Source organism: Ornithodoros turicata, unplaced genomic scaffold (assembly GCF_037126465.1).
Source record: "Ornithodoros turicata isolate Travis unplaced genomic scaffold, ASM3712646v1 ctg00000967.1, whole genome shotgun sequence".
Classification (NCBI taxonomy): domain Eukaryota; kingdom Metazoa; phylum Arthropoda; class Arachnida; order Ixodida; family Argasidae; genus Ornithodoros; species Ornithodoros turicata.
This window is the reverse complement of record NW_026999430.1, coordinates 32,846-59,940: the sequence shown is the minus strand read 5'-3', so window position 1 is coordinate 59,940 and position 27,095 is coordinate 32,846. Positions and strand designations below refer to the sequence as shown.

General features: G+C 46.4%; 1 protein-coding gene across 1 annotated transcript; it reads right to left on the bottom strand.

The window, feature by feature from the left end:
* Window positions 1-400: 400 nt before the first annotated feature.
* On the bottom strand, window positions 401-27,095 carry LOC135375986 (uncharacterized). Its single transcript, XM_064608613.1, has 6 exons — window positions 27,031-27,095; window positions 26,034-26,971; window positions 4,355-4,451; window positions 3,609-3,798; window positions 3,411-3,486; window positions 401-886 (listed from the first exon to the last, which is right to left on the bottom strand). Coding segments are annotated over exons 1-6 (1,788 nt in total). The 5' UTR covers window positions 27,032-27,095.

The window sequence follows — 27,095 nt, the reverse complement described above, 5'->3', positions numbered from 1 at the left end:
ACTTAGCTGGGACACCCTGTATAAGAGGTAAGAAACCAGTGAAACTGTGCAATCTTATGGTGTTGCTGAATGTAAGGATTACAGACTTTGTCCCTTGAAGGGTTCGCAGACCGCAACATTGATGCCAGTGATGCCGAGGATGGCCAGTGGAGGAACCTGCTCGCCAGGAATCCTGCAAATGCCCTGGAGGACCTCAGACCGACGCTTGCAAGGCGTTTCTCACGTGAGGCAGCAAGTGTGAGAAACGTTTTTGCCGACTACTTCGTGAGCGCCGAAGGTGCAGTTTCCTGGCAGTGGGCGAAGGCTGGTGTCAAGGAGCCGCTCTAGGAAGGTCTGCAAATGCAGTGTACGTATAAAAAATGGGACGAAAAATTGGAAAGTGACAAAGAAAAGCAGCTCACTACAATATATGAGTGGAAGTAATGATTACTAACACTTCCTGCTGTGTTACAATGTGCACAATCTTGACTTCCATGAATGACTCCAGCATCTGCAAGACTGTAACCCGGCACAGGTGCTGCAAAGCTCGTGGAACCTCCCTCAGCAGGGCACTCACAAGACCCCCAAAGTGTTCATGGGCATCTACAGCGGTTTTCAGCTCTACAGTTGAGCAATGCAACTCAGCCGTCAGAGCCCGGAGAGCTTCAGCGATGTTGCTGTCGTCTGTCTGAGACACTCGCCATCTCTTTCGTGGCCTGTGCGCTGCACTTGCTGAAGCAAGAGGCGCGTCTTCTTCCTCCTCTTCCACCGTGCCTTCTTCACCTGCGACTATGGATGGCACAGAACTACCAGCCCTGGATGGCACAGCACTGCCTGCCCTGGATGGCCCAGCACAGAAATAATCATGTTCTGCAATGCCCATGTCCTCATTTGCAGCAACGTCCACCTAAGGCATGAAAGAAGTGCATGCAGTTTAGTGCTCTGTGACTTTTGCTGTCAACGTATATGGTCATCATGAATAATTCCATAAAGTTCTCAAAAGTTCTCGAAACCTTCATTGTGTATAAGATTTTGAACAAATGCTAGAACATCTGACATGTGCAGTATTACGTTTCCTAGTGCTTCCACATTTTCCACTTTTATACATGTAACTGGAGCCTGGAGTTTTAGGGTTTCACCCGATTCTTCCCCGAATTTGCACCTCGAATTGAAGTTTGAGTCCTTCGGAGGAGGTTGGATGTGAAAGGCGTCTTCCGTGCACGACGCCTTCGGATGGAATGACGAAGGCTGAGGCGGACTTGTTGTTTCGGGATGGGCCATCAGTATATGCTGCCGTAAACGTAGAAAACTTCTCGTCTACCAGAGCATGAAAATGGGCTCGGAGGACTTGAGGGGGGACCTGATCTCTTCTTTGCAGAAGGTTTGGGAGGCGCACAAAAGTGGGCGGTACCGGTAGAGACCAGGGGGCTTCCGGCGGTATAGTGTCCTTAGTTATGAAGCTATGCCATCCTTTTCTTTCTACAACACATCGCTGATTTTCCACCCCGGGAATGGGCAGTCTTTACAGACTCCAAATCTGCACTTCAAGCAATTGAAACTTCCGGCATACGAGGCCCATCCGCACCCCTAGTCACAGACGTGTTAATGGCTTACCACACTATCTACGCCGCAGGCCACAGGCTAGTTCTCCAGTGGGTTCCAGCCCATTGTGGTGTCGTGGGGAACGAGCAGGCCGACAGCGCCGCAGAAGCAGCACTCTCGTCTCGGAACCGGACCCGTATTGTTCTGCTCAGAGGAGACCGCCGTTCAATTCTGCGACGTCTAGTGACACCCCTGGCTTCCCGCCAACGGACAACCGACATTCTTCCCCCCTCTATGTTGAACAGAGTTGATCCCACGCTCGCTTTCCGCATGCCACGAAACACATCTCGTCAGGATGCTGCATTAATCCACCGCATGCGCCTCGATGTGGCCTTTACAGCTCAGTGGCGTTACCGCTTGAGACAAATTGATTCTCCCACCTGCTGCCACTGTGGTGCTCTTGAGGATCTGGAGCACATTCTTCTTCATTGCCCTCACTACGAACCTTCCCGAACCACACTCTCAGAGTCTCTTCGTCAGCTGGACTCTCGCCCTTTCTCCCTACCGAAATTGCTTGGTCCCTGGCCCAATCCAGCCCAGCAACGCTCTGCGCTCAAAGGTCTTCTGACATTTCTGGACACCATCGGACTTCGATCGTTATTGTAAAGGGGCACGTTATTTTATTCCCCCCATTCCACCAAGCACTGGGGTAGAGTATCGCCTGTTGCGATGAAACTCCCCACTCTCCAAGGCCGAAAATAAAGTTGTTGTTGTTTGAGTCCTTCGGATGAAACCCAATTTTTGCCCGGCAGATTCCCTTCACTGGACGTCTGTAGGAATGCACTAACTTACCTGTGCTTGTTTTGCAGCAAATGCAGTTACATCCCCAAACTACTACCAAACCACTACAGTTAGTAATAAAGCAACTGAGCCCGATTTCGCCCCGAATTTAGCATAGTAGAAGTTTTTTCACCCAAAGCCACAGGAATTTTGTGCACATGATTATTTACGTGACTTTTACCCCCGAAATTTAGAGAAAAATATTTTTTGAAAACTTCAGGCTCTATATATCGATCATACTCTAGTCGAGTTGTTCTGTCATACATTCTTTTGAGGGTAACTTTACAAGTACTTTAACTTTAAACTTCAGCGTACAGCATCTTAAAGTACTTTTGAGCTGTAAGTTGTACTTATTTTTCAAATGAGCTTCCGGGATATTCACATTCATTTATTTTTTGGGGGGGATGTAGGAAGGTTATGATCTGTTTCGTTTGGTTAAATGCCACCTACATCCGCAAGATGTAAGGTATTTCGTGCTACCCTGGCTCCTCTGCAGTAAAGGCATGGCTTGCATGGGCAGAGGGTGCTTTAAGTTCTTAGTAGTACAAGGAGCAGTGTGTTTGCCTGAATGGCAGGTTTGTGAATGCTGAGGGTTTGTGGAAGCTAAGGAAGATATGAAAGGGAGTCCCGAGGGAGTAGTCATATGCACTGTGACTGTATCAATTTACCCATCATTCTCACAAAATTTTTATGGATTATAATATCTTAAACGTAATGAGTTACTTTGTACTCTGAAAGTGTAGAAAAAGACGTGAAAGAACAATTCAAGTTGTGGAGAAGATTGTACTTTGAAATGCAAAGAGGACAGTTAGAAACATCTATCAACTCATGAATTGCAAGACTTCCTTGCATAAAACAAAGTTCTTGTAATTAATACATTGGTGTTTTTTGTGTTGAATTATTTAGCATTCTGCTAAAATGTGTCTTGATTATTTTAGTAGGTTGGGTATTTAGAATTTTACTCTCTTACATGTTAACTAGGGCTGAATAATATGATTTACATACTTCTTTGGTAACCTGTACAAGCATATCACCTTATTTAGCATTACCTGAACTTCCGGCTCCATGTGTGCAAGGTCTTGAATGGTCGCTGCACGTTGTTCTTGGGGACGGTTGGATATTGTCCTATGACAAGACAGTGCGTTATATATGTTATATGCATTCAACGTTTTATATATTACCGTTAATGGGGCTGGGACCCATGTCAATGATGCATTGACAGTGGTACATAAGACAGTGACATTTACCTCCTTGGGGCGACGACATCCCTGAGGAAAAGGAGAGCGCTGTAGAATTTCCACTTGTGGGCTTCTCCACTCTGCTCTGCCTCAAGGATGTCATCAAGTCCTGCACCACTAGCTGCAGCTTTTTTGGAAGTTGTATAGCTCCTCCTGAAGCTGTCATAGAGCTTCTTCCATGATTTTTTGCACATGTTCACTGTAGATATGATACAAGTGCATCCATTAGAGTACTCCATAATGTATAATATGTTTTAAATGTAGTCTATCTACTGAACAATTTTATTTGTGTGTGTTAGCATAATAAGCAAAGATGATGTTATTGTAGTGTTCTCGCAGTTCTGACTGCCTGAACATGTGTGCGTGTGTTTTATCCATACGTTCAGAAGGCTCAAGAAATTGCACATAGAATTGAAAGCATTTTGACAAGTACATGCATGATGTATTGTTTTTTTATGTTTACACTGGCATTTTAAATGGATGCCTCCCATACGAATAAGTAGCAGTGGTAGTTCCATCTACTAGTGTTTGGTAGTAATTTGTAAGTGTGGCTAGTAACTTTTTCGTAAAAATGTCTTGTAACTGTAACTAGCTGTCACCTTTGTTTAAAGTGACTGCAAAATGTAACTACCAAGTTATTCAGTTACTGCAATGTTTTTCATATATCCTTGCCAAGCATTGTTTTCTCGAGGCTTCAATTTGGTACACTACCATATTTCCTCCAAGCAGGAATTACACAAATTCTGTAGTCTCACATGTAGTCAGGATGACCTTAGATGAACTCCCCGCTGTGCTGTTAGGATCCATGAGATATCCTTCGTTTTTATAAAATGGCATAACTGTGCTAGGACACTACAAGTGAAACAAAACAAAAACAAAAAGTCATCAAATTACACTTATTGGGCTGTAAGTAGTAGCCTGTAAAGTAACAGATAGAGCTGCTAGTTATACTACAAAAGAGTAAATGAAACACTAAGATGTTATACATTTGTAAACATGAACTAGCTGCAACCTACATTTTGTATGCTTATACCCATGGTTACAACACATTATAATCATTGCTGCTGTGTGGACAATTCAATAAGTGCCAAGAGTTTTGCTTTAGAACATTCCCAATACATCTGGCAAAAGTACAGAAAAGAAAGGGGACAAAGCACTGACCTGCAAAGCTTCATGTCAGTCTGTTGCCCCTTTTTGTGCACTCACATTGATATGTTATTTTTGTTTAAGCGAGCAAAAAATGTATTTTGGAACTTCTGCTAGCTTAGGGCAAGCAAGTACGTGCTCCACACCATATGGTTGTGCACTCAAAATTTGATGTGCAGACTTAGCATGTGAAGTGCCTAATCTTGTGAGCACTCTTTTCTGCACTACCCATGATGGCCCATGAAATAATGAAAGGCATACCCATTAGAGCATGTGCTGACACAGCTTTGAGTAGTGAAGCCGATCTGACAATTACAATGATAGTTTAATGTAGTGAAGGGGTTCATGTGAAAGGGACCTTTCTTGTCCGCTAGCAATGTAATACAAACATGATTTTTTACAGGCGTAATACACACTTGAAACATTTTGCTATATAATGTTTCTTTTTGTACATTTTCAACACAGTGGCAGCCTAATGAATTGCACTCTTTCTAACAGAAATTCATAATTCTGATCGCATTGTCATTCAGCCTACCAGCTATTCAAGAAATTTTGTGTTGACGCAAACAAAACCAAACTTGGATTAGTCTCTGGTTAAAAAATATATACATATCATATTCTTTTGACAGTTGTGTCTCAACAACTTAGAACTTACAGCCTAAATTCCTTAGTTACGGGAAAAAAAAAAAACCCTGACATTCTCCAAAACCTCATGTGGGTGCAGGCTACAGACACCAACCAAAAGGAACTTTTATACACAGCTGCTTGTTCCATGGTTGTCAAATAACAATCGAGAGTATATCAATATCCAAAGCACAGCAGCTTTATATGACACACATTAAAGAAATTTGCTGTAATAGGAAACCTTCTACGATTAAGTTCATCCTTGTATGGTTGCAATCCTCCACCTGCACTTTCTATTTTCTTTTACAGTGTGCAAGGATGTCTTGTACATATCATCTTCTTACATATTGGCCGTTGTATGGAATGAACCAATTCCAATGCTTTGAAATGCATGTCTGCATCATTTTTGTTTTTGTGAAGATCTCATGAAGATCTCATGAAGAACTCATGTTGTCACATGTAGACGTATCTGATATATGGTCAGTGACTACACCATGCTAGCAGGCTCTCTCTTGAGGTAGAATGCTTGAAGTGCATGAGGAACAGAAAACCAACTACAGTGTTCACATTGTCTCTTTGGATGAGCATAGGGTAGTTGGTTATCAGCCCCACTTGAACACTCATGGGACACTCAGTAGAAAGTCATACCCAATGTATAAAAAAAATACAGCAGCACATATTTCAATTCTGTTTTTTTTTTAAAAAGCTGCAAAATACGTAATACACTTTCACTGTTCTTAAGCAGTAAGAGTACTCAGGAAGGAAGAGCAAAGCACAGCTAGCCAAACCTCTTTGAGACTCTTGCTATAAGTGTTGCTTTCAAGTTGCTCTGCAATAAAGTGTTTCTTACCTGTCATCTCTGGATGGTTCATCGCTTCCGGGACTTCAAGCCATAACCTGGAAACTTCATGTCGATCCTTGTATCTACTATCCCATTTGTTCCAGAGAGGGGGGTCTCTCTTGGACTTCCAGAATTAATCGTTCTCGTAGATCGTCACTCGGACAGAACATAGTGAAGACTGACAAAGTGGAAGCTTGATAGCACTGACACTGATGGGAACCATGGCTCAAGGCTTTTTGTCGGCAATATATGACCCTGAACAAACGATAACACACAGGTACAGAAGCTACACGGCTCCTGCAAAGTACTAATGAGGATGGCGCCTTCACGGTGCTGAAAAGTCACCCCTCTATAATCCTTTTATGATACGCATCGTGAATAAACCGATAACGCGGGTTGGGTTGAACACTTTATTCGTAGTAATCCTAGTAAACTGCATATACATATAATGAAAATGACAAGAAAAGCGAGTGTTATGATAGAACCTTGCTTCTGAGTCGATTGTGAAACCACTGCACTTGAAAGGCACGCTTGTAAAAGCACTTGCACATCGTCCGACGTAAAAGAAAACAAGTCATCACTCACCAGCTTTGCTACACTGAACACAACCGAACAGCTCCATACGTAAACAATACTTCTGATTGGCGTGCACGATCGGCTGCAGAGCAACACGGCAGCACAGCAACCAAAAATTCGGATACGGGAGCAGCAGGGAATTTCTGCAGCTCGGCAGCGCTGCTGCTTACGCCCAGTGCTATGGGACCGCTCGTGTCGCTGCAGCTCTGCTGCTGTTGCTCTGCTGCTGCTGCTCAAATCGAGGCTATGGGACCCCGCCTTTATCCTAAATTGTGTCGTATCGCGACTTGGCCAGGCTTGAGACAGGATGTTTTGCGGTATACACGCAGCTGTCGGATATGTCAGAAGTCTAAGCCGCGTGGAGGGCAGCTTCCCGGTTTCCTGCAACCGATTGTTAGCCAGAAACCTTGACAGATAGTCGCATGTGACGTAATGGGTCCTTATCCCAGAAGTCCCCGTGGTAGCCAGTATGTTAGTTACTACAGATCGCTTCACGAAGTGGGTTGAGCTTTACCCGCTGCGGAAGTTGCTGTCCGCTCGGATCTTGGACAGACTGCTGGACGTTTTTTTCCCGGTTTGGATTCCCGGACCAGCTCTTCACGGATAACGCCTCGTACTTTACAAGTAAGGTGTTTGGGGACAGCTGCTCTGCGTTGAGCATACGTCATGTAAAGACGTCCCCTTATCACCCCCAGGTGAACATAACTGTGCGGGTTAATCGCAACTTCAACATGATGTTGGTATCTTTTACCGAAAGGCATAAAGATTAGGACGCCTGGATTACGGAGCTTGGCTTTACCACCCGTACGACGGAAAATAGGTCGACAGGATTTACCCCGGCTTATTTGAATTTCGGGCGGGAAATAGATTTCGTTTACATTTTCTATCCCGCAAAGGGTGCAAGAAGAGCGTTACTAAAGATGTGATATCGACATACACCACGTTTCATCTAATGTCGATCATTAAGGGTGTAAAGTGGGGTGTTGAAACAGGTGTGCACGTCGAAACACACAATTTTTACACCCAGTTTGAATTGGGAATGTGGTGTTAAAAATTGTGTTTTAATTCGTGAGAGAAAAATTATGCTAGTTTCACAGCTCCGCTCAGCAAGTGATCGCATTATACAGGATAACCTGAGTTAAAAACACAGTATTTGATAGGGAAGGATATTAGGAACTTACCTTGTACCTTTGACTCGTAGCAAGCGTGGGTGTTAATTGCAAACACGCATTCCGGTCACCGTTGGGTAGTTTCATTTTAAATCGAACAACGTGTGAAAGTCGTATTTTTTAATTCGCCCAGAAAAAATATATGTTAGAGGACAGTTTAAACGACGCAAATCGCGCCACGTGCGACGCTCGTGCGTGGAGTAGTTTCCGCGTAGGAGAGGGGGAAAGTCATAGGCTGCTTGGGCGCGCTTTCTTCTGGACCAACTTTGACGGTATCTAGCACCGTTGACTTTATGTCTAGGAACTGGAGGATTTTTGTGATTATAGGCTGCACCACAGACACTGTCGACAGCCACCCACAGAACTCTGAGAGCCACAGATTTTCTGTTAAAAAATGCAAAACTTGGCGTAAACGTTCAAAAAGGCCAAACTTTGTTACCAATTTTCTTCATGACGGAACGTCTGAGAACATCGAGCTTAGTGCCATTCGATAGGACGTTGAAAGAGCTTTCGTCCTGTAGAGAATTCATTTTTCTCAGCCCAGTTGTTTCTGTGCTATTAGCTTGACAATCACACATGGTAGGCGAAAATTGCCATTGTTGCATCTCAATTTTCTCAAAAATGCCATCTTCGATTTCCTTGATTATTTGTCAAAAGGTGGCGTCATGTCTCTACTTTAGACGCCAAATGAGACAATCTTTTATTTTTGCCTGAGAGACGCGCAGCGATTCTTTTGTCAGGCAGGGTGCACGAGGCTGCGGTCTTGCGCGCCCCACCCACGAGCACGCGACCTTCAACCTCTTCTTTGCTACATGTGTCCCGTTGATGGAGAAATCAATGACCACACTGCGTGAGTTTGTTGTAGTGTCCCCGGAGCGTCACTTTACGTTTACCCAATAGCCTCTCAGTTCCGTCAGGCTCATTCAAACCGTGGGAGAGTACATGAGTTGCCTGTGCGCCCTTGACGAGAAGCCCCAGTTCGACGAACATACCGACAAAGCAGTGAGAAGAAAGGAAGCGCTTCGTAGAGATCTTTATCCACTGCTAACATCTTAGCTTTTGTTTCAGGTTGCCGCCAGTCCCTCAGGCAGTGTGAAAGGCACATCCTTTTCATTGGTAAAAGAACGAAAACCGAAAGTTTCGAAAAATGTAAAATGTGCCCATTCCGAGACCCCTGCAGGTGGTGGCTGCCACCATTGGATTAGCATCATCCGATAGCTTTAGACATGACATTTCACATGATATAAAGTGACTGGGTTCAAGCGCATTCTTTGTCCGCCTAGTATCGCAAAACCACGAGTGGTACGCGAAAATTTTGCAAGTTCGATCTTAATTATTTCTAAAAAGCCTTAATATTTTTCACGATTTATTCCACAGGGGCAGAATTATGCCGGTACTTGGCGCTACTGGTAAAGTACCTTTTCTCTTTTTAATTGAGACGTAGGGCTACCTTTCCGCGGAGCGATTTTTCCACACAAAGGCGCCCTTCGTATGTTTACGAGCGCGTTTTGCTTCGTAGTCTTTGCTTTGTAGTTTAATGCCCAGATGTTGCATTATGTACTTATTTTGCACTTATGGTACGTATGTTTATTTTTTCCTTTGGAGACGCAGGGCAATACTTTCGTGGGCGACTTGAACTTGCTATTACGCACTTTCATGGAAGTCGCACGCACGACGTGTGCGTATACGCACGTGCGCATATTCACTATTCTCCCGCACATGTGCTTGAGGCAATGCACATACACATGCTATGGGGCTGCCGTGCGAGTTAATACTAAGAAGGCAGAACTACGGCCACAGGGGACAGAAAGTTACAACACCTGAGAATACAAATTTGTGGTCGCGTGGTTGCAGTCGCCTCTTAACTTGGGCGCAATAAGTGATAGTTCCGAAGGTGTGCATGCTCTCTTTAATTAGTTTTATGCTCCGTAGCGTTATTTCGGAACTACGACGAGTGGTACAAAACCCGTAAGACCGCTGTGATGACAGTTGCTGCTCTCAAGTATAACACGTTCGCCCTCACCGAGATGTGTCAGTGTCACCGTGGGAATCAAAATTTCCGACAGAACAACGCATAACTAAAATCCCTCGTTTCCGGTAGCCGTAGGTACCTTAAACCCTCGGTATGGTCTTCAGTAGTCCTTCTAGCATCCATGCGCTTGAACCCATTCGCTTTATATCATGTGAAAGGACATGTGTAAAGCTATCGGATGATGCTAATCCAATGGTGGCAGCCACCACCTGCAGGGATCTCGCAATGGGCACATTTTACGTTGCTCGAAACTTCCGTTTTTCGTTCTTTTACCAATGAAAAGGATGTGACTTTCACACTTCCTGGGGGACTGGTGGCAACCCGAAACAAAAGCTAAGATGTTACCAGTGGATAAAGATCTCTACGAAGCACTTCGTTTCTTCTCACTGCTTTGTCGGTATGTTCGTCGAACTGGGGTTTCTCGTCAAGGGCGCACAGGAAGCTCATGTACTCTCCCACGGTTTGAATGAGGCTGACGGAACTGGGAGGCCATTGGGTAAACGTAAAGTGATGCTCCGGGGACACTACAACAAGCTCACGCAGTGTGGTCATTGATTTCTCCGTCAGCGGGACACATGTAGCAAAGAAGAGGTTGAAGGTCGCGTGCTTGTAGGTGGGGCGCGCAAGGCCGCAGCCTCGTGCACCCTGCCTGACAAAAAAAAAAAAATCGCTGCGCGTCTCTCAAGCCAAAATAAAAGATTGTCTCACTTGGCGTCTAAAGTAGAGACATGACGCCACCTTTTGAAAAATAATCAAGAAAATCGAAGATGGCATTTTTGAGAAAACTGAGATCCAACATTGGCAATTTTCGCCTACTATATGTGATTCTCAAGCTAATAACACAGAAATAACTGGGCTGAAAAAAATGAGCTCTATATAGCACGAAAGCTCTTTCAGTGTCCTATCGAATGGCACTAAGCTCGATGTTCTCAGAGGTTCCGTCATGAAGGAAATTGGTAACAAAATTTGGCCTTTTTGAACGTTTACGCCAAGTTTGGCATTTTTTAACAGAAAATCTGTGTCTCTCAGAATTCCGTGGGTGACTGTCGACAGTGTCTATGGTGTAGCCTATAATCACAAAAAACCTCCAGTTCCTAGACATAAAATTAGCGGTGCTAGATCACGTCAAAGTCGGTCCAGAAGAAAGCGTGCTCAAGCAGCCTCATACTTTCCCCCTCTCCTGCGCGGAAACTACTACACGCACGGGCATCGCACGTGGCGCGATTTGCGTCGTTTGAGCTGTCCTCTAACATATATTTTTTCTGGGCGAATTAAAAAATACGACTTTCACACGTTGTTCGATTTAAAATGAAACTACCCCGTTACAGACGTTTCCCGCCCCAGCACATGTAACGAAAGTGCCCCAACAAATTGTATTTCAGTATGTGATCCGTCTGACACGCCAATATAGGCTACTGTGGATGCCCGAGGTCTTTTCAACCTTCGGTACTCACGCAGGTCCCACAGTGTTGCCAAGCTAACGAGGCGTGCCTGCGACGCATTGCGCTCCGGTTTACGTTCAACGGCTGGAAGTCTGCTATGTTCAGGGTGGTGCTTGCCATAGAAGCAAGAATGTCGAACTGATGTCGCGGCCACTGGTCCCGGCACGCTGCAGCGGAAGTTTGTATTGCCCTAGCTATTTGAGAGGGAATATTTGTCAGAAAACAATTCCATCATAAAAGGTGTTTTCAATAGAATACTCCCGTTTTAAGGGTGTTTTTGTTGTTAAACGCACATCATAAGAGCGTTTCATTAGGAATACACTTACCTGAAGGGTGTTTTAAAAAACACCCATCATTTGAGTGTAAAGGCAAGACCAGAAAGGTGTGCGCCATGGGACAATCTATTTGTGCACTGATGTACGGCAGTCGTTTGCACCACTCGCGTACTAAATGGAAAAAAATTGGAAATAAAGCGCAACGGTCTCAATTTTTCTCAAAAGTGATATTCTGGAAGGGGTCTTGCAATTTTTGTCTAAATATTTAGGTCTGCAGGTTCCAGGTGAGCTGCAAACATTTGCGGGTTCTTCAATTCGCAGAACAGTGAATCGCGGTAGCAGACGAATTTTGGCTATATATGTCCACGTAGCGAAGGAAGGAGAGGAAGCAATGCGCAGGCTTTCTCTATCTAGGTGGTGTTGGTTCAGCGTACACGACCCTGTAAGCACACGAGTGCTTTACGGTCCCTGTAAGTGATAAGGTATATGGCAGTTCTCTGCGCGCACTGATTGGGGGAAGATGTTGGATCTTTCAAATCTACGACAATTAGGCGATGTACTGTTCTTCAGTCACCTTGTGTATATGTGGTTTTAGAGGTGTGAAGCGAATGGTTGTAACGTATAACTATTCGTGCGCTTTAGTGCATTAGTCCGTATGTTGTTTCTGTCGCCTGCAGAGGATATGTACCAAGCGGTCCAGCTGTTTCTGCTTCTGCTTCCTGAAATGTGTCACATACCAGGCGGGATGCGGCTTGGTGACTGCGTGTGCGCTACAGGAGAAACTCCTCGTTCCTCCTTCCTGTTCACTATGCGCCAAGGACATAATGTATGAAACTTTGAATGTGCCTATAATGTCTGTGCAAGCTCCGACAGTACCTATCAGTAGTCTCTATCCTTCCTTCCTATTTATTTGGTGCAAGGTGTGTCATATATAGAGGAACTGTAGGCGAAGTCGGCAAACGTGGCTCGCATATGTTTAAACAGAACTACTCCTCATTAACGCTCGCATTCCCGTAAAGATACGGCAGCAGATTTCCGCAACTGCGTTCTTCAGTACTGCACCTGTCTCGCAATCAATATGACCGGGCTTCCGTATTTTCTTCTGTTCCTGGTCTACGGTCTACGAGGAGAGTCTGCGAAGCCAGACATACAGCCATTCCGGGCTTGCGGGGGAAAGTTCAGTAAGTACATATGCATCAAAGCTTCAAGACTTCGACGCAATTCCGGCAGATAAATGTGTAAGATGGTCATACCAGAAATCGAGGCTGTCAGTACATGAAGAAGTATGTGTAATGGAACACGGACGAAAATAAGAAGGAACCTGTGTCAAACAATGTCACAAGGATCGCGGTGCAGTCATGATGTCATCCTACATAAAGGGCTGCTCCGGGGTACCTTCACTTTTTGAAACTATAACGGTATTCTCGAAGCTCATATCGAACTCCATCTTAAACCACCATTCATTTCCGGAAAGCTGCCACATATATTAAATATTCTTAAACATACTATTCCGAAACAGACATAGGGGTCGCCATTTCTATGACGGCAGTGGTTCAGCAGGTCTATACCATTGACGCAAGTGATGTCAGTGTTCTTTCAAGACCTCTCTACAGAGCATATGGGAATGACGACTGTTGATGGTGGCAGGGAGCCAGGGCTCGCATCTACTTTTTGGTCCTGGGGGCACTCTCTGATATTTGCGCCCACCCGTACCACACATCTTCCTTCGCCGTGAGTTCCATGGGTGATCCCTAACCACATGACGCCCCGAAACGAAACACTGAGCAACGGAATGAATGAAAAGCGTGCCATATGACATTCATGAAACCTTTGATATATTTTATTCAATTGAAATGATAGGCTTGTACCTAATGCGTTAATTGTGACCACCATTCTGACCGGCTAACAATGCAGGATACATTTACGGACTACAGACGACTGTCATGGGTTTGTGGGACTCTAAACACCACCAACTCCCAACCATCCGGCCATATTTTTTGAGCCCCTTCGGTGGACGTCAGGGGGAGGGCGATTGCCCTGCAAGGAGCGTTTGCTCGATCCACATAGGCTTCTTGGCTGTAGTGTTTTTCTATGATTATTTGCGGGATGCTTTGCAGATACCGAAACACGTTGTTGATACCACCTCTGCGGTTACTATTCGTGCAAATATGCTTTCCCGGTGCCGACCTGCAGCTAGCTGGCGAAGAGCATCATGAACGTCACATACCCTCAACCCAGCTGTGATATGCTTACAAGCGAAAAAGATATTGTTATTGGAATTGCAGTTATGTTTGATAAAGCCAGTCGATTGTTTGTTTGATTGGAAGACTTTACTGTCGTATCGCTACGGGTCACGAACACTGCATCCACCTGCTGTTTGCGAAGTCGTGCTCTGCGCCCATATCTCGAATGCATGGCGTTTGAGGTCCCAGGAGCAGTATCTAGACTTCTTTAAGGATATTACCATAGTGCGAATGAGTTGTATTTGGCAACCCCATGGTATCGTGTATACACTGTAGGTACGTACGTAATAATTAGGCGTGAGTGACAACTTTAATAGCTTAGACTCCTAATGAACGTGTTTCACGAAACTAATTAGTACATTGTCGAGGTATCAAGACAGCTAGCACCAGATACAAGAACAAGCAAGAAACTTGCGTGACCCCCGCAGAGGGCACCGGCTTGAACTGGTGTTTGGTGAGTGGCGCCAGCACGTACCCCAGCTCCCAGTCCCAATGTGTTATCCGTACCGTGCCGAGGGGATGAAAAGCGAAGGGTATAGAAGCCTTGAACGGTGGCTGTCGGGACCTCCCCACATGTATGAATGTGAAGTGTGGACGACCAATCGGAACATGATATATTTCCTCACACATCGCATGATTAACTACTCAAACTCCCTTCCGATCGGGAGCGGTAAGCGTGCCCGAACCAAAGTTATCATACCAAAAGCCATTTATTGCCAAGTACATTGTACTGGCAGTCATGGCATCAGAAAATGTAAAAACGGTAGTTCTTGGGAAGATGTCACCTGAAAGAGCAGTGACATTCCTGTGGACAAACATTTCTGAAATAAAGAAGTTACGATCGGAAGACCTCCTCATAAAGTGTACGTCTGATGCTGATTGCGACCGAATCCTGAATGCCCGTGAAATGCATGATGCACGGGTTTCTGCCCCTATTGGAAAAACGTCTTGAGGTTACCCCAGAAATCCTGAGGTTACCTCAGGCTACCTTGAGGTTATCTGAGGTTAACTCAGAACTGCCTGAATTTCTCCTGGGGTTACCTCACGAAATCCTGAGGCCCTACCTCAGGATCTCAAGCCCGGCTGTGGGCCCTCTGAGGTTACCCCAAGAAATTCTGAGGTTCTGCCTCAGGGCGTCAGACCTCATTTTCGGTTCTTTGAGGTAACCTCAAGCAATTCTGAGGTTCAATCTCAGAACCTCAGACCTGGCTGTGGTTCTTTTAAGGCTCCGCCTCAAGACCTCAGACCAGACCGTAGCTCTCCGTGGGGTTACCTCAGCTTATCTTTAGTATCAACCTAGGGCGTCGCACCTTGATACACCTTGCAGCATTGGGAACTTCGGTGGGCATTTCTCAGGGACCCTTTTCGTTGGAGAGGTTCGCAAGGCTTTTGGAGTACAATTTAGTTTGGTGACTTAAGTTAATCATGTTAACTTCATTAAATTGATAACTTTAACTAACGCTACACCAAAGCGTAACGCCAAAACGTTACATGAAATTTCGGGTCATCCACATAGATCGAAGGCATCAGTTCATTTATATCCGGTTAAAAATTAGAGCTCTGCTAGCACAGTAAACGCAAACAAGTTGTGCACCAATACAGATGTTATACAAAAATCACAATGAAACAATTGGTAAAAAGCAAGTGGGCTGGTGATTATAATTCATATTTTTAAAACCCGCGACTAGATACGGAACAACGAAAACAAACGACTACTTCCGCGAGTGTCTGTTCAGCTCCCTAGTCTCGGGGGTTTTGGTAATATGAAAAAAGAAATCACAGTACTCGTGTGAAAAATGCACTGCAGATTTTTATGTGATGAACCATCTTAAAACACAATGAGCACGGATTTTATAGGATAAACCGAAGCAGTTCACGCGCTGAATATTTTTTAGAGGCCAGAAATAATAGATAAAATTACAAACAGAGGTTGTTGCGATACTTTCTGCTCCTATGAGCTTCAAACAGGTTGGCGACGCCATTACAATGAAAGGTTCTGCAAAGAATCTACAAAAGATGGAATATTTGGTTTACGAAAAACAACGCGGAAAACATGCAACATCGGTGTCGTTTTCACGGCCGCAGTAAGTTTATCTGCTCGAGCGAAGCATCCCTCTTTCTCCCTTTTTCCTTGGTTCGAAAGGGGTCGAATTTCCCGCTTTTGTGGTTCTTGGAATTGCCTCCCCTCTGCTTAGAGCAGTTACATGCCGACTTCCATGCCAAGGTGTTCGTGTGTATTTTCTTCGTCCTGCTGTCGCTTCTTAATGACGTGCCAGGATGACGTGTGTATACGTGAGGTTCTTGACGACATTCGCGTTCTTGCTTCTGTGGAGAACATGATATTTTTTTCTGGAGACAATCATGCCACGGATTTTCAATCGGAACACGGAATATCCAGTGCACGCTATTTTCCGGAAGGATAGCGAAAAAACGTGTGGAGGCTTCTTTCAGCAAGGTACGTGAAGGTTATTTTTTTGTATATTGATTTGGCGCGCATGATGATATTCATATCATCATGCGCGATGACATGCTATGTAACATGATATATTGATATTGATGCGCGTGCGTGCGTACGTTTGTTTTGCATCAAAGAAAACAATTTGCTTGAATATTTTGTGAATGGAAAGTGGCATTTCAGAAGTAGATGCAACTCTGAATTTGAAATATGTTTGATATCGTATTTTCAGATTCCCTGTGACACACTTCAGATAGACTGCATGTCTCGTGGTAGGCAGTGATGTTGCCAGGGCCGGCAGCGAACGATAGCGCATAGGAAAGCCTGGAATACCTTCAAGGCGGTAAGCCGGAACCGCAGCACATGCGGGATGAAGTGTTTACATATCTTGAACCGTACGCTATAACCACCGAATTTCTGTCCCTCTGTTGCTTTTCATATCATTCTTGATATGCAAAGGGTTACTAAGCTTATTTGGAGACTCCACAGATGCCAATGGTGAAAACCGTCTGCGTTTTGAGTATCACAATTTACCGCAATGGACTTTTATAGTTTGTTACCGCGAAGAGCATATTACTTTCGTACATGCTCAGTGAATTTGGTAATTATTATATGATAATAATAAGGAATAATAACGAGTACATAACAACCAGGAACATTGTGCTTACATTTGACCAGGCAACACTCCCTTAGAAATTGAAAGTGAAAGTTTCATACCTCAGCTGAAGTGCGTTCCTATATTCCAAACCCTCTCAGGTGCTTCCGTTGTAACAGGTGTAACACGTTGGCCACGTCGCGGACTCGTGCCGTGGCTCCGCTTGTTGTGCACGATATGGTCATTCTGGCCAGGAGACTAAAGAATGTAAAGGGCCAGACTGCTGCGTCAACTGCTCCTCAGAGCACCCGTCTGAGATGTGCATCTCTACAGATGATGTGCATAGTGGAAGTATGAAAAATATGTTTTGCATGTTAAAGTTACCCAACACTTAAGCTGTCCTGAAGCCAGGAATAAAGTATCTCCCATCTTTTTCGAGAAGTCATTTGTAGCAGCACTCAAACAAAAACCAAAATTGGTCACACAGTGCACACAGACAGAAGCAATAGTATAAAAGAGAGAAACACAAGTGAAGACCAAAGAGGTACAGATCCACCTCCAACATTTGCCATCTCTCATCACTCAACTTTTCTCATCGCCACCCAAGCAAATGACTTCTATGGAGTGTGATGACGATGCAAGCTCGCAAGGGTCATTCACGAGCGCGAGCTCCCAGTCTAAAAGACAGCAAAAGGTAGTCTATCGGGGAGTGGCTCACTTCTCGATATATGCAAAAATGTTCCACAAGCCGGGACTAGACATAACGAAAAGAAGTACAGATACACCGACTTCACGTAACAAAACAACAATTTACTTCAACAGACGTTTCGTCCCCCATGCAGGAGACATCATCAGGGCGAGCACACACGAGAGAATGACATCTAATCCAGTTTAAGGAGGTGGCTGTACATGTCTGGGAGAGGACCGCCGTTGACATTGCACGCAAGTGGGTCACGCCGTATATGCCATGACTCCAAGAGTTTCCGGGGACCCCACCTTTGTTCACCAGCCAAAATCTTCGCGTTCTCAAAGTGAAAAATATGGTCCATTGTCCAACAATGGTAGTTCTGTCTTCGACCTTGTCGCATTTGTTGCATTTCTCACATCCCGTTTATGTTCTTTTAACCGGGTATAACATGTGTGACCTGTTTCGCCTATGTATGTGGCGTTACAATATTGACATTTTATCTCATACACAGCTCCTCTTTGGGACATGGGTGGGACAGCGTCTTTAGGTTTGGAGATTAAACTACGAAGTTTCATGACAGGTTTGAAGGTCGTCTTGATGTTGAGGGGGAGGAGCGCTTGGGGGATAGACTCCGACACGCCTTTGACATACGGAATGCACACACTGCCCTGGCTGTGATCACGCTTGTCGTGCGATCTCTTCTCTTGCACCCGTCGTATTGTGTTGGCAATAAATGACTTCGGGTACCCTCGCTTAGTCAATGAGTCGGCAATAGTCTTTCTTCGGCTGCGCGTAGTTCAGTAGTCGAGCCGAAGTTGTCAGACCTGTGGCTTCTCACGACGCTTCGTTTTTCCTCCACCGGATGATGGGAATCGAAGTTCAAGAAATTCCCCTTGTCACAGGGCTTACGGTGAACGCTGGTTTGTAGTGTGCCGTCTTCGGATCTACGAACGCTGAGGTCCAAAAAGGAGAGCGCGAAATGCCCACCCTGACCGGGAGATATACTATTCTATTCAGCACATGCTTTAACCTTCAAGAATTATTTACTGTAATGTTCTGAACTGGAAACGCTGTGAAACTGTGACGCAGCCTTTCAATATGATTGAGGTTCTCACGGCCTCGCCATCGAAAGACATGACCCCAGGACCGGATCGCATACTATACTCAAAGCTAACGCACCTGTCAGCCGAAGCACAAGAATGTAGTCTGCAGTTCTTTAACTTAGTTTGGGAACAAGGGCAGCTCCCTTCTCGCTGGAAACTAGCCACGATTCTCCCTTTGTTTAAGCCATTAAGAGATACCTCCAGCCCAACCAGTTACAGAACAATTGCTCTCATAAGTTGCCTGGGCAAAACGTTTGAGCGTATGGTAAATAACCACCCTGTATATTATCTAGAAAAAAAAATCAGTGTCTTGTTAAGTATCAACGTAGTTTTTGAGCCGCATGTTGTAGAGTTGACCATCTCCTTCGTCTAGAAACGACCATCCCAGAAGCATTTGCAAGACAACAGCACTGCTTATCGGTCTTTTTTCACCTGGAAAACGCCCACGATACTGCGTGGCGCTACGGTATCCTTCGTGATCTGCACGCTTTCGGGATACGGGGCCGTATTTTTCGCTGCATTGCTAACTTGCTTGAGGGGATGACCTTCAGGGTCCTACTTGGCACAGTATTATCACAACCATTCATCCAAGAAAATGGTGTTCCGCAGGGATCTGTGCAGAGTATCACAAGGTTTATAGTTAAAATGAATTCTGTGGTGAATGCAATTCCTCCCGCTATTAGCTGTCCCTTATATGTGAATGATCTACAAATATCATGCTGTTCCACTTATCTGAGTAGATGCGAACGGCAACTACAGCTCACTATAAATAAACTGACCAAGCAGGCAAACGAAAATGGGTTTAAGTTTACACCCGACAAAACTGTTTGTGTTCCGTTTTCTAGAGTAAGGGGAGTGTTCCTTAAACCCGCTCTTAAATTGGACAGGCGTGACCTAGCTGTTCAGCAGGAATACAAGTTTATCGGTCTTATCTCCGATAAGAAACTGACCTTCTCTACTCAAATTTCACACCTCAAAGCAAGATGTACAAACTCCTTAAACCTTGAAAGTGCTATCACAGACGTCATGGGGAGCAGATCGAGAAACTCTTCACAGGGTCCATGTTCTCATGGTTCGTTCAAGACTTGACTATGGGGCTGTGGTATATGGTCCAGCACGTCAATCATTTTTGAGACGTCTGATCCTATCCATCACCGAGGACTTCGTCTGGTTCTGGGCGCATTCCGCACCTCGCCGGTAGAAAAAATATTTATATGGAGTGCAACGAACGGTCATTAGAACGACGGAGATTTTATCTTGCCACCTCTTATGCATTAGCAATAAGAGGCTACCGTGATCATCCTGCCCTCTCGTGCGTTAAAGACACGTACTTTCAACAACACTTCATTAACAGATCCTCGATCATTCCACCACTTAGCATGCGTCTTTTGCACGGTGTTCAAGATTATGGGTTCGCACATTATAGCTGTTTTGTGCTGGAAACCCGGCCCGTATTCCCCCATGGCAGCCACCTCCACAGCTTGCAAGGGAGAGCTTACACATCTGGGCAACAACAGAGACCTGGCTCGTCGGCGTCTGGACGCGCTCACCCGCACTCTTCGCCGCGATCCAGATCTGCTTGAAGAATACGACCGGACTATTCGCCAATGTCTTAAAGACGATCACGCCTAAAGAGCTCCCGTTGAATATGGTCGTTCACACTCTTGCCGAGTCTATAACATGCCTAACCATGCAGTAATAAGGAAAGACCGTGAAACAACGAGTTGGTATCATCTTCAATACGAACTTCAAGTCGGGTGCTTAGTCAGTCGATTTGTCTACTTGGACTTCTGGTCGTCTTTTCCCTACAACCCCATTGCTGGGGGTGATGTGGGAAATGAGATAATGAGTCCCTTCAAAGTCAGGATCCAAGTCTGATTGTGGCCAGAAAGGTCAAAACAGATTTGAGCGCAGAGCGTTAGTGGGCTTGATTCGGCCATGGACAAAGCAATTTTGATAGGGAGAAGGGGCGAGAGTCTAGCTGAAGAAGAGTTCTGGAGAGTGCATTTCGGGTAGGTTGGTTGGTAGTGTGGGCAGTGAAGAAGAATGCGCTGCAGATCTTCTAGAGCACCGCAGTGACAGCCTCTGGGAGGGTCAGCTTGTCTGAGCAATGATGTCGGCTGGTACCCACTCGGCAACCAGACTGTGGCCTGTTTCGTACAGGCCACATATTTCGTACAGGCCACACACACCTGGATCTTCATTGATTGCGGGCAATCAATGAAGATCCCGGTGTACTGTCAACAGTTAGAACCTTAAACAATTAGCTATCATCCTTCTCGCCCTGTTCTTCTTCTCTTTCAGATATGGCTGGAGGACATCCCCGCACTACGGACAATGCTACGGAAAAACCCGATAGATGACTTCTCCTTACGTGGACTATTGATGAAGCAACAGGGCCACGAGCACGGCCACAACAACGCCCCAGACGATGACCTCCCGAGGAGGCCACCTTAGGCTTTCAGACACGATGACCTAAACCCCGGACTCCCGGATAATGATTTCACCACGGACGACGCCTTTGGAAGAAAGACGATGACCCCCAGCTCTGACTTCAGAAGATCCCGGAACGTACGTCAGGGCAGTGACACCACACCGGACAGCGACAAACGAACCTTCCAGAACGTGACTCATCGACGAACGCCAGGTGGCGCGAATACACAAGATTACGTCAGCAGGCTGGATCCATAAAGGCCTCGGACAGTCTTGTTGCCTCTTCTGTCCCGAAGAAGGAGGAGCTTCCCTCCGAAACGTCGACACTTCCCCATTTCATAAATAATGTTTTAATTATGTAAAATAAACCTTTGTTTGTATTCTATTAACACCTCAAATCCGTCGCTGTGTACCCTTTCCTTTCGCTCATATATATGTACCTCCAAATCTCCCGGTCTCCCGCCACTTTCGCGAACCCGGCCATTCCTTCAGTGACATAACTGTATTCATTTTACAGTCAAGTTTCATATCCAACCGCAGCAGACAACAACGTGAGTCTTATTTAATCCATAAATTCCAATGCACAATAAACGAAGACCCGGGCATATTGTCCACAGTCCGCAGCCTCAGCTCATGATCAGGTTTGAGCACATCGACCCACTTCCGTTCTTTCTGCCGCCTCTTCCTTTTATCTTTACAGATCCCCACTCCCCAGTGACGACCAAGGACAAAGCTCCTGGAAAAACCCCCAAGACCAGCACCCGTTCCACGTGCGGATTCCTCCTCTCTCGTAACTCTTCCCGCCCTTCTATAAGCGATGACCCACTACAATCCCCTTTAGTCCTGTGGAAGGCGACGCTGTCGCCGAAACGTCGACCCCTGTAACATGTAAATAAACCTTAGTTCTCTCCCGTAATTAGTTGTAATAAATTTTTTAAACTGTCCCTCAAGGCTTCTGGATCCCTTCTTTACCTTTTCTGTACTTATATACTTAGGTGAGTAGTATAGTTTAATACGGCTTAATAACGGTGCCCGTATAAGAACCATGCGGCATAAGAACCGTGCGCTATAACGACATCCTTTTTCTAATCCAAGATGGCCGATTCTAAGCCAACACAATCCAGTTCTAAGCCAACACAATCCACTTGTAATCCAAGCACGAGCCAAATCCAAAGCCATCTGATTGGCCGCCATTAGCCCCGCCCACTTCACGTTGATTGGCCACCGCGCCCCCAACTGATCTTTGAATGGCTGACCGTAGATCCACTCCTTTATGCTAATTAGTTGGCTTGGCTCCGCCCAGTTCACACTGAGCGGCCCGTGCTAAGCCTTGACTGATCGTTGATTGGTTGACTGTAGCTCCGCCCCCCCTTATGCTAATTACTCGGCTCTGCCCCCACTTCACACGCTGATTGGTGCACGCATATCGCTGAGCACAGCTCCGCCCCTTTATGCTAATTAACCGTCTCCGCTGATTGGTCCATTCTAAGCCTACTGATCACTCTCCCCAGACTTCTGATTGGCCGCGGCCGCAGCCGCCGCCGCCGCCGCCGCTGCCGGACGCCCCCGCTGCGGCCTCAAACTTACCCGGGCTAGCGGGTGGCCGCCGCCAGATGGTGCGCGGGTCGCTCGCCGGCGGCTTCAGATGGTTCTAACCTATCTCAGATAACTCTATGAGATCGAACAGACGGGGAAAAAAATACCTTTCAACGTTTATTGAGTACATGTTTGAGGAAAAGCATGGCCGTCTTGGAGAGGTTGATTCCTTTGATGCTGGGCGCGGTTCCACGGAAGTGACGGATCATGTAGACGTCTCCGGGACAGCGGCTGAGAAAAATTTCGTCCTCCGTGAGCTGGCACATCCGCGTGCACTGGATATCTTCGTAGCTGTCGCTCACGTCCAGCGAGTGAAGGCACGTACGCAACGATCCAGTAGCGTTCCTATTCAGGTTAATGCCGGACCGCATAGGTACCACGTGCCACTCTCTGATGGCCAAGATGTCGCCGGGGCATTCGTGCGCGTACGTGTGCTTATCCTTCTCCAGCTTGATGCTCGCAGTACAGTTGCCAGCGTCCAGCGCCAGCGCGCACGAGACGAGCGAGAAGAGAACGAGGTACCACATCCTTCCAGTGACGCAGGTCAAATGACGCTACTCCTACTCATCCTCTGCATTATCTGTGCGGCGGAGGAAAGAATGCCGTGTGAAATCCCGCTATCTACGTCATCCACTCGAGCTTACCATATTCGCAGCTTCCGTACGGGAAGGAGTCCACGTCATTATAGAGGTACCGTTTGTCGTCGTACGCCATCAGACTTCTTTTCACATTTCGGATGGTGTACATGCACTGTTTCTTTCCCACTATTGACACCTGTTCGTGCGATACGCTGTCGTGCTTGAATAGGGTATCGCGGTACGTATCATGGAGGAGGTGTTTGCGCACAATGTTCTTTTTGACCCCTTTAGCTCTTGCAATCTGTTTTCCCCCGGCTAATTTGATAGAATACATTTTAGCTTTCAGGCATATTATTTCCTCAATGGGTATGCTACCCGTTTCACTTTTGAACGCGCCAAGTCTACCGCGATTCCTCTCGCTGTACAGTGGATGGTCACGATCGAAGGAAGACAAGTCTAAATGCTCGTCGGCGATCGCACGTAACTGATCTTCGTAGTCTTTGCAGAATAGGCCGAGGATCAGAGAATCCGTGTCAAAGTAGCAGGTAATCACCGGACAAGTGAGCTTACTCAGCAGGGTTTCATAGTAGAACGAGTACATGGTTAACTTACTCAGTTCTAAAATCGTGAAGCCAATCTGCAGGGGGAAATCACATCGCACTTTTCTTTCGCGCATTTCGTACATGACGCAATCGGGGGACAAAATTTCCATTCGCGCGCATTCCGCCCGACTCCCGAGGCGACTCGCCGTCTCCTCATCGAAGGCCACTCGAATGTCTCGCATATTAAATTTATTTAGCAACGTACGCCCGAAGACCGCATTATTTGAGATTTTATAGAAATTTTTCTCGAACGTCGTGCTCGATGCGACGCGTCTGGCAACATTGTCCTCAATGTAGGGACGCAGGAATGGTGCCTGACGAAATTTTAGAATTCTGTGAATTTTCGTCACGCGCATGCCCAATCTACAATAGAGCGCGAGCAGCGCGTAATGAACGACGTACCCGACCTTGTCCTTGCACGTGAGCAGCAGCTTTTTGCTGTTCGCCGGTTGATACATTAACTTTTCGAGGAGCCCCCGCTGGAATGGTGAGAGCCATTCCTTCGGAACGACTGCCTTCTCGGGAGCCAGGGGGAAGTACCGCGTCAGCGCGTGGATAGATTTTGGATACTCCAAATCGCACACGTACACGTATCCCACGTCCGAATCCGTGGGATGACGCATAAAATCCACGGAGCTAAAATCCTCGACCCATTCGAAATCGCCGACGGGGAGGTGCTTTATCCTACTGAACCCGTAAAGATTGTTGCAATCTATGTACGATATGTACACCTCCTCTTTATCGGGATCGTAGCCACTGCACAGCGGGTTGTTAGCCCGTAAATGACGCCTGCTCGCCTGACAGAGTCCGCCTCTAACACCCGATTCGATGGTCCGGTACATGTCCTCGTCGATGATCAGCTCCAATTTTGCCCGCGTGTAATTTAGAGCGCATTGCCACGAATAGGATGCCAGCGAAACGCAATGAAGCAATTCCAATCCGCGCGCGTCGTAGCACAGGCGCCGGAAGTGCTGCATTACGTCAGCATGTAACAGGGCATCCGTTTTCAGGTACAATGCATTATAATCCCTCAGATTCGAGCATCCAAAACGTTCAAATACGTGCAGCGCGTACTGATAGTCTTCGTCGCTTATATCCTCCCCCGTCAGATCGTTTCGGAAGGCGGATTTTGCCGGCAGAGCCAATTCGTCGTAGACCGCGAACGAGCTAACGTGGCTGTACGGGAATACACCTTTACGAAGCAAAATTTCGTCGTCGTCTCCAAATACCTGCTTCAGGCATTGGAACGCCTCTGCGCCCCCCATGGATTTGACGGTTTCCACGAGCTCTCCCAGCGACGAATTTAGGTACTGCATGGTATCTCTGAATAGGAAGGTGCCAATTTCGAACGATCGGATTTTTTCCATGGAACTGGCCACGATGAAGGGAGCTCGCTTCCACTCGAGAAGGTGAAATTCCCGCAGTAGTCCGGCCAAATCGTAGGCCAGATTGTGCACCATGATGGGCAGTTTTTCCCGCGTCGTGCACGCCAAGTTACAGGGGTTGCACAGCGTCGCGATGTAATTTGTCTCGCCAGCAGTACAACGCTTGGAATGGTCGTGGTGCCGGACACGGGGTAGATCTTGCGCGAACTCCCGCTCGCAGTACGCGCAGTGGGTGGCAGCTCTGTGCCGCGCACGTTGCTCGTCATTCAGCACCATTTCGGCGGGGCAAGCGTTCAGGGCGATCATCTCATCTCGCATTTCCATCAGAGCTCTGACGCACTGCCTCGCGGAATCTTCACCATGGTGCGTCCTGATGCGCATCACCTTCGAGTCGTGGGTGCGCACGAGCACGGCACAGAAGCTCGAGGTGACGTGACGCTGCATGCCAACACCACTGGGCGTGAGTACGCTCTCCGTGTCCAACGCGACGACGTAGTTATACTGCTGCTTGTACTGAATTTTAGTAAATTCTACAAAGTTTTTGCCCGGTTCGCAAAATTCCAATATGATTTCGTTTACGTCCGCGCACAGGCGACGATGTTTCGCCATGCTCTCTTCCTTCAGGAAAGAGCGCGTGCAACGCTCGCATACAAAACGCCTCTTGTCTCTCATCAGTAACCGCTCGAGAGACTTGATTCCGAAAAAATGTTCATCTACAGCCAATAAGTGAATTTTCTTTTCATACTCGAGTTTTGGAGGTCGCGACACGTGCACTCCCTGATCGACGTACTCGTATACGTACACGGATATCTGGTTTTTGTCTTCAAATTCGTCCAGATCAGAGTAGGAAACGGGGAAGCGACTAGGCCACCAGTACTCCGCGGCATAGTTTTCACATTTTTTCCACGAATTCCTTTCCTGCGGGTGCAGGAGGGCGAGCGTATTGTATTTAAAACACTCACCCTCCTTATGTGCTGGTAAATGAATATTCGTCAGCACGTTCCTGCGCTTAGCCAAATGATCGGGAAGTGCCCCATTGCATCCGAATTTTTTAGTTTTCACCGCAGAAATGCATATTTGAACGTTTTGGACGTCGGTGGACACGAACCCACTCCCGTCCCGCTGATAATTTTCGACGCGCCCCGTGGACTCCTGAATCGCGTCCATCAGGGTATTCGCGATGGTTCCGTCGCTGTGGACTTCGCGACCAAACGCCATAAAGTGGGCTATGTGCGCGGTTATCTCCCCCCGAGTTTCCTTCACCATTAAGACATCGGAACAAATGCAAAACCTAAAGGGTATTCTTTGCGCTCTCAATATGGCGAGCATATCGTGAAAGTGACTCATTAAATATTGTCGCAAATCCTCTACTCCCTGATCGTGAACAGATGCCAATAGCGTGAATCTTTTGACGATACCTCTAAATGCGGCGTCAGTCTGGAAGAAGGGCAGGAAGGATGTATCCACGTCGGGGTGCGATCGCATCACGTGAGCAGACAGTGTAGGAGGTGCGCCGTCCCGAGAATCGTCGTCGTCCGATTCATCCTCGATATCGTGAGGATCAAAAAAGCAGAACACACACCGGGGCACTGAAAATAAACGCGGATCCGTAAGAAACGTGCAACAAGTAAAGGAGGGAATAACTTACTTGTGAAGCGAGTGAAAGCAGACTGTTCCCCCCCTGAGGCGATCGCGCGGCTTATAAACCGGCAT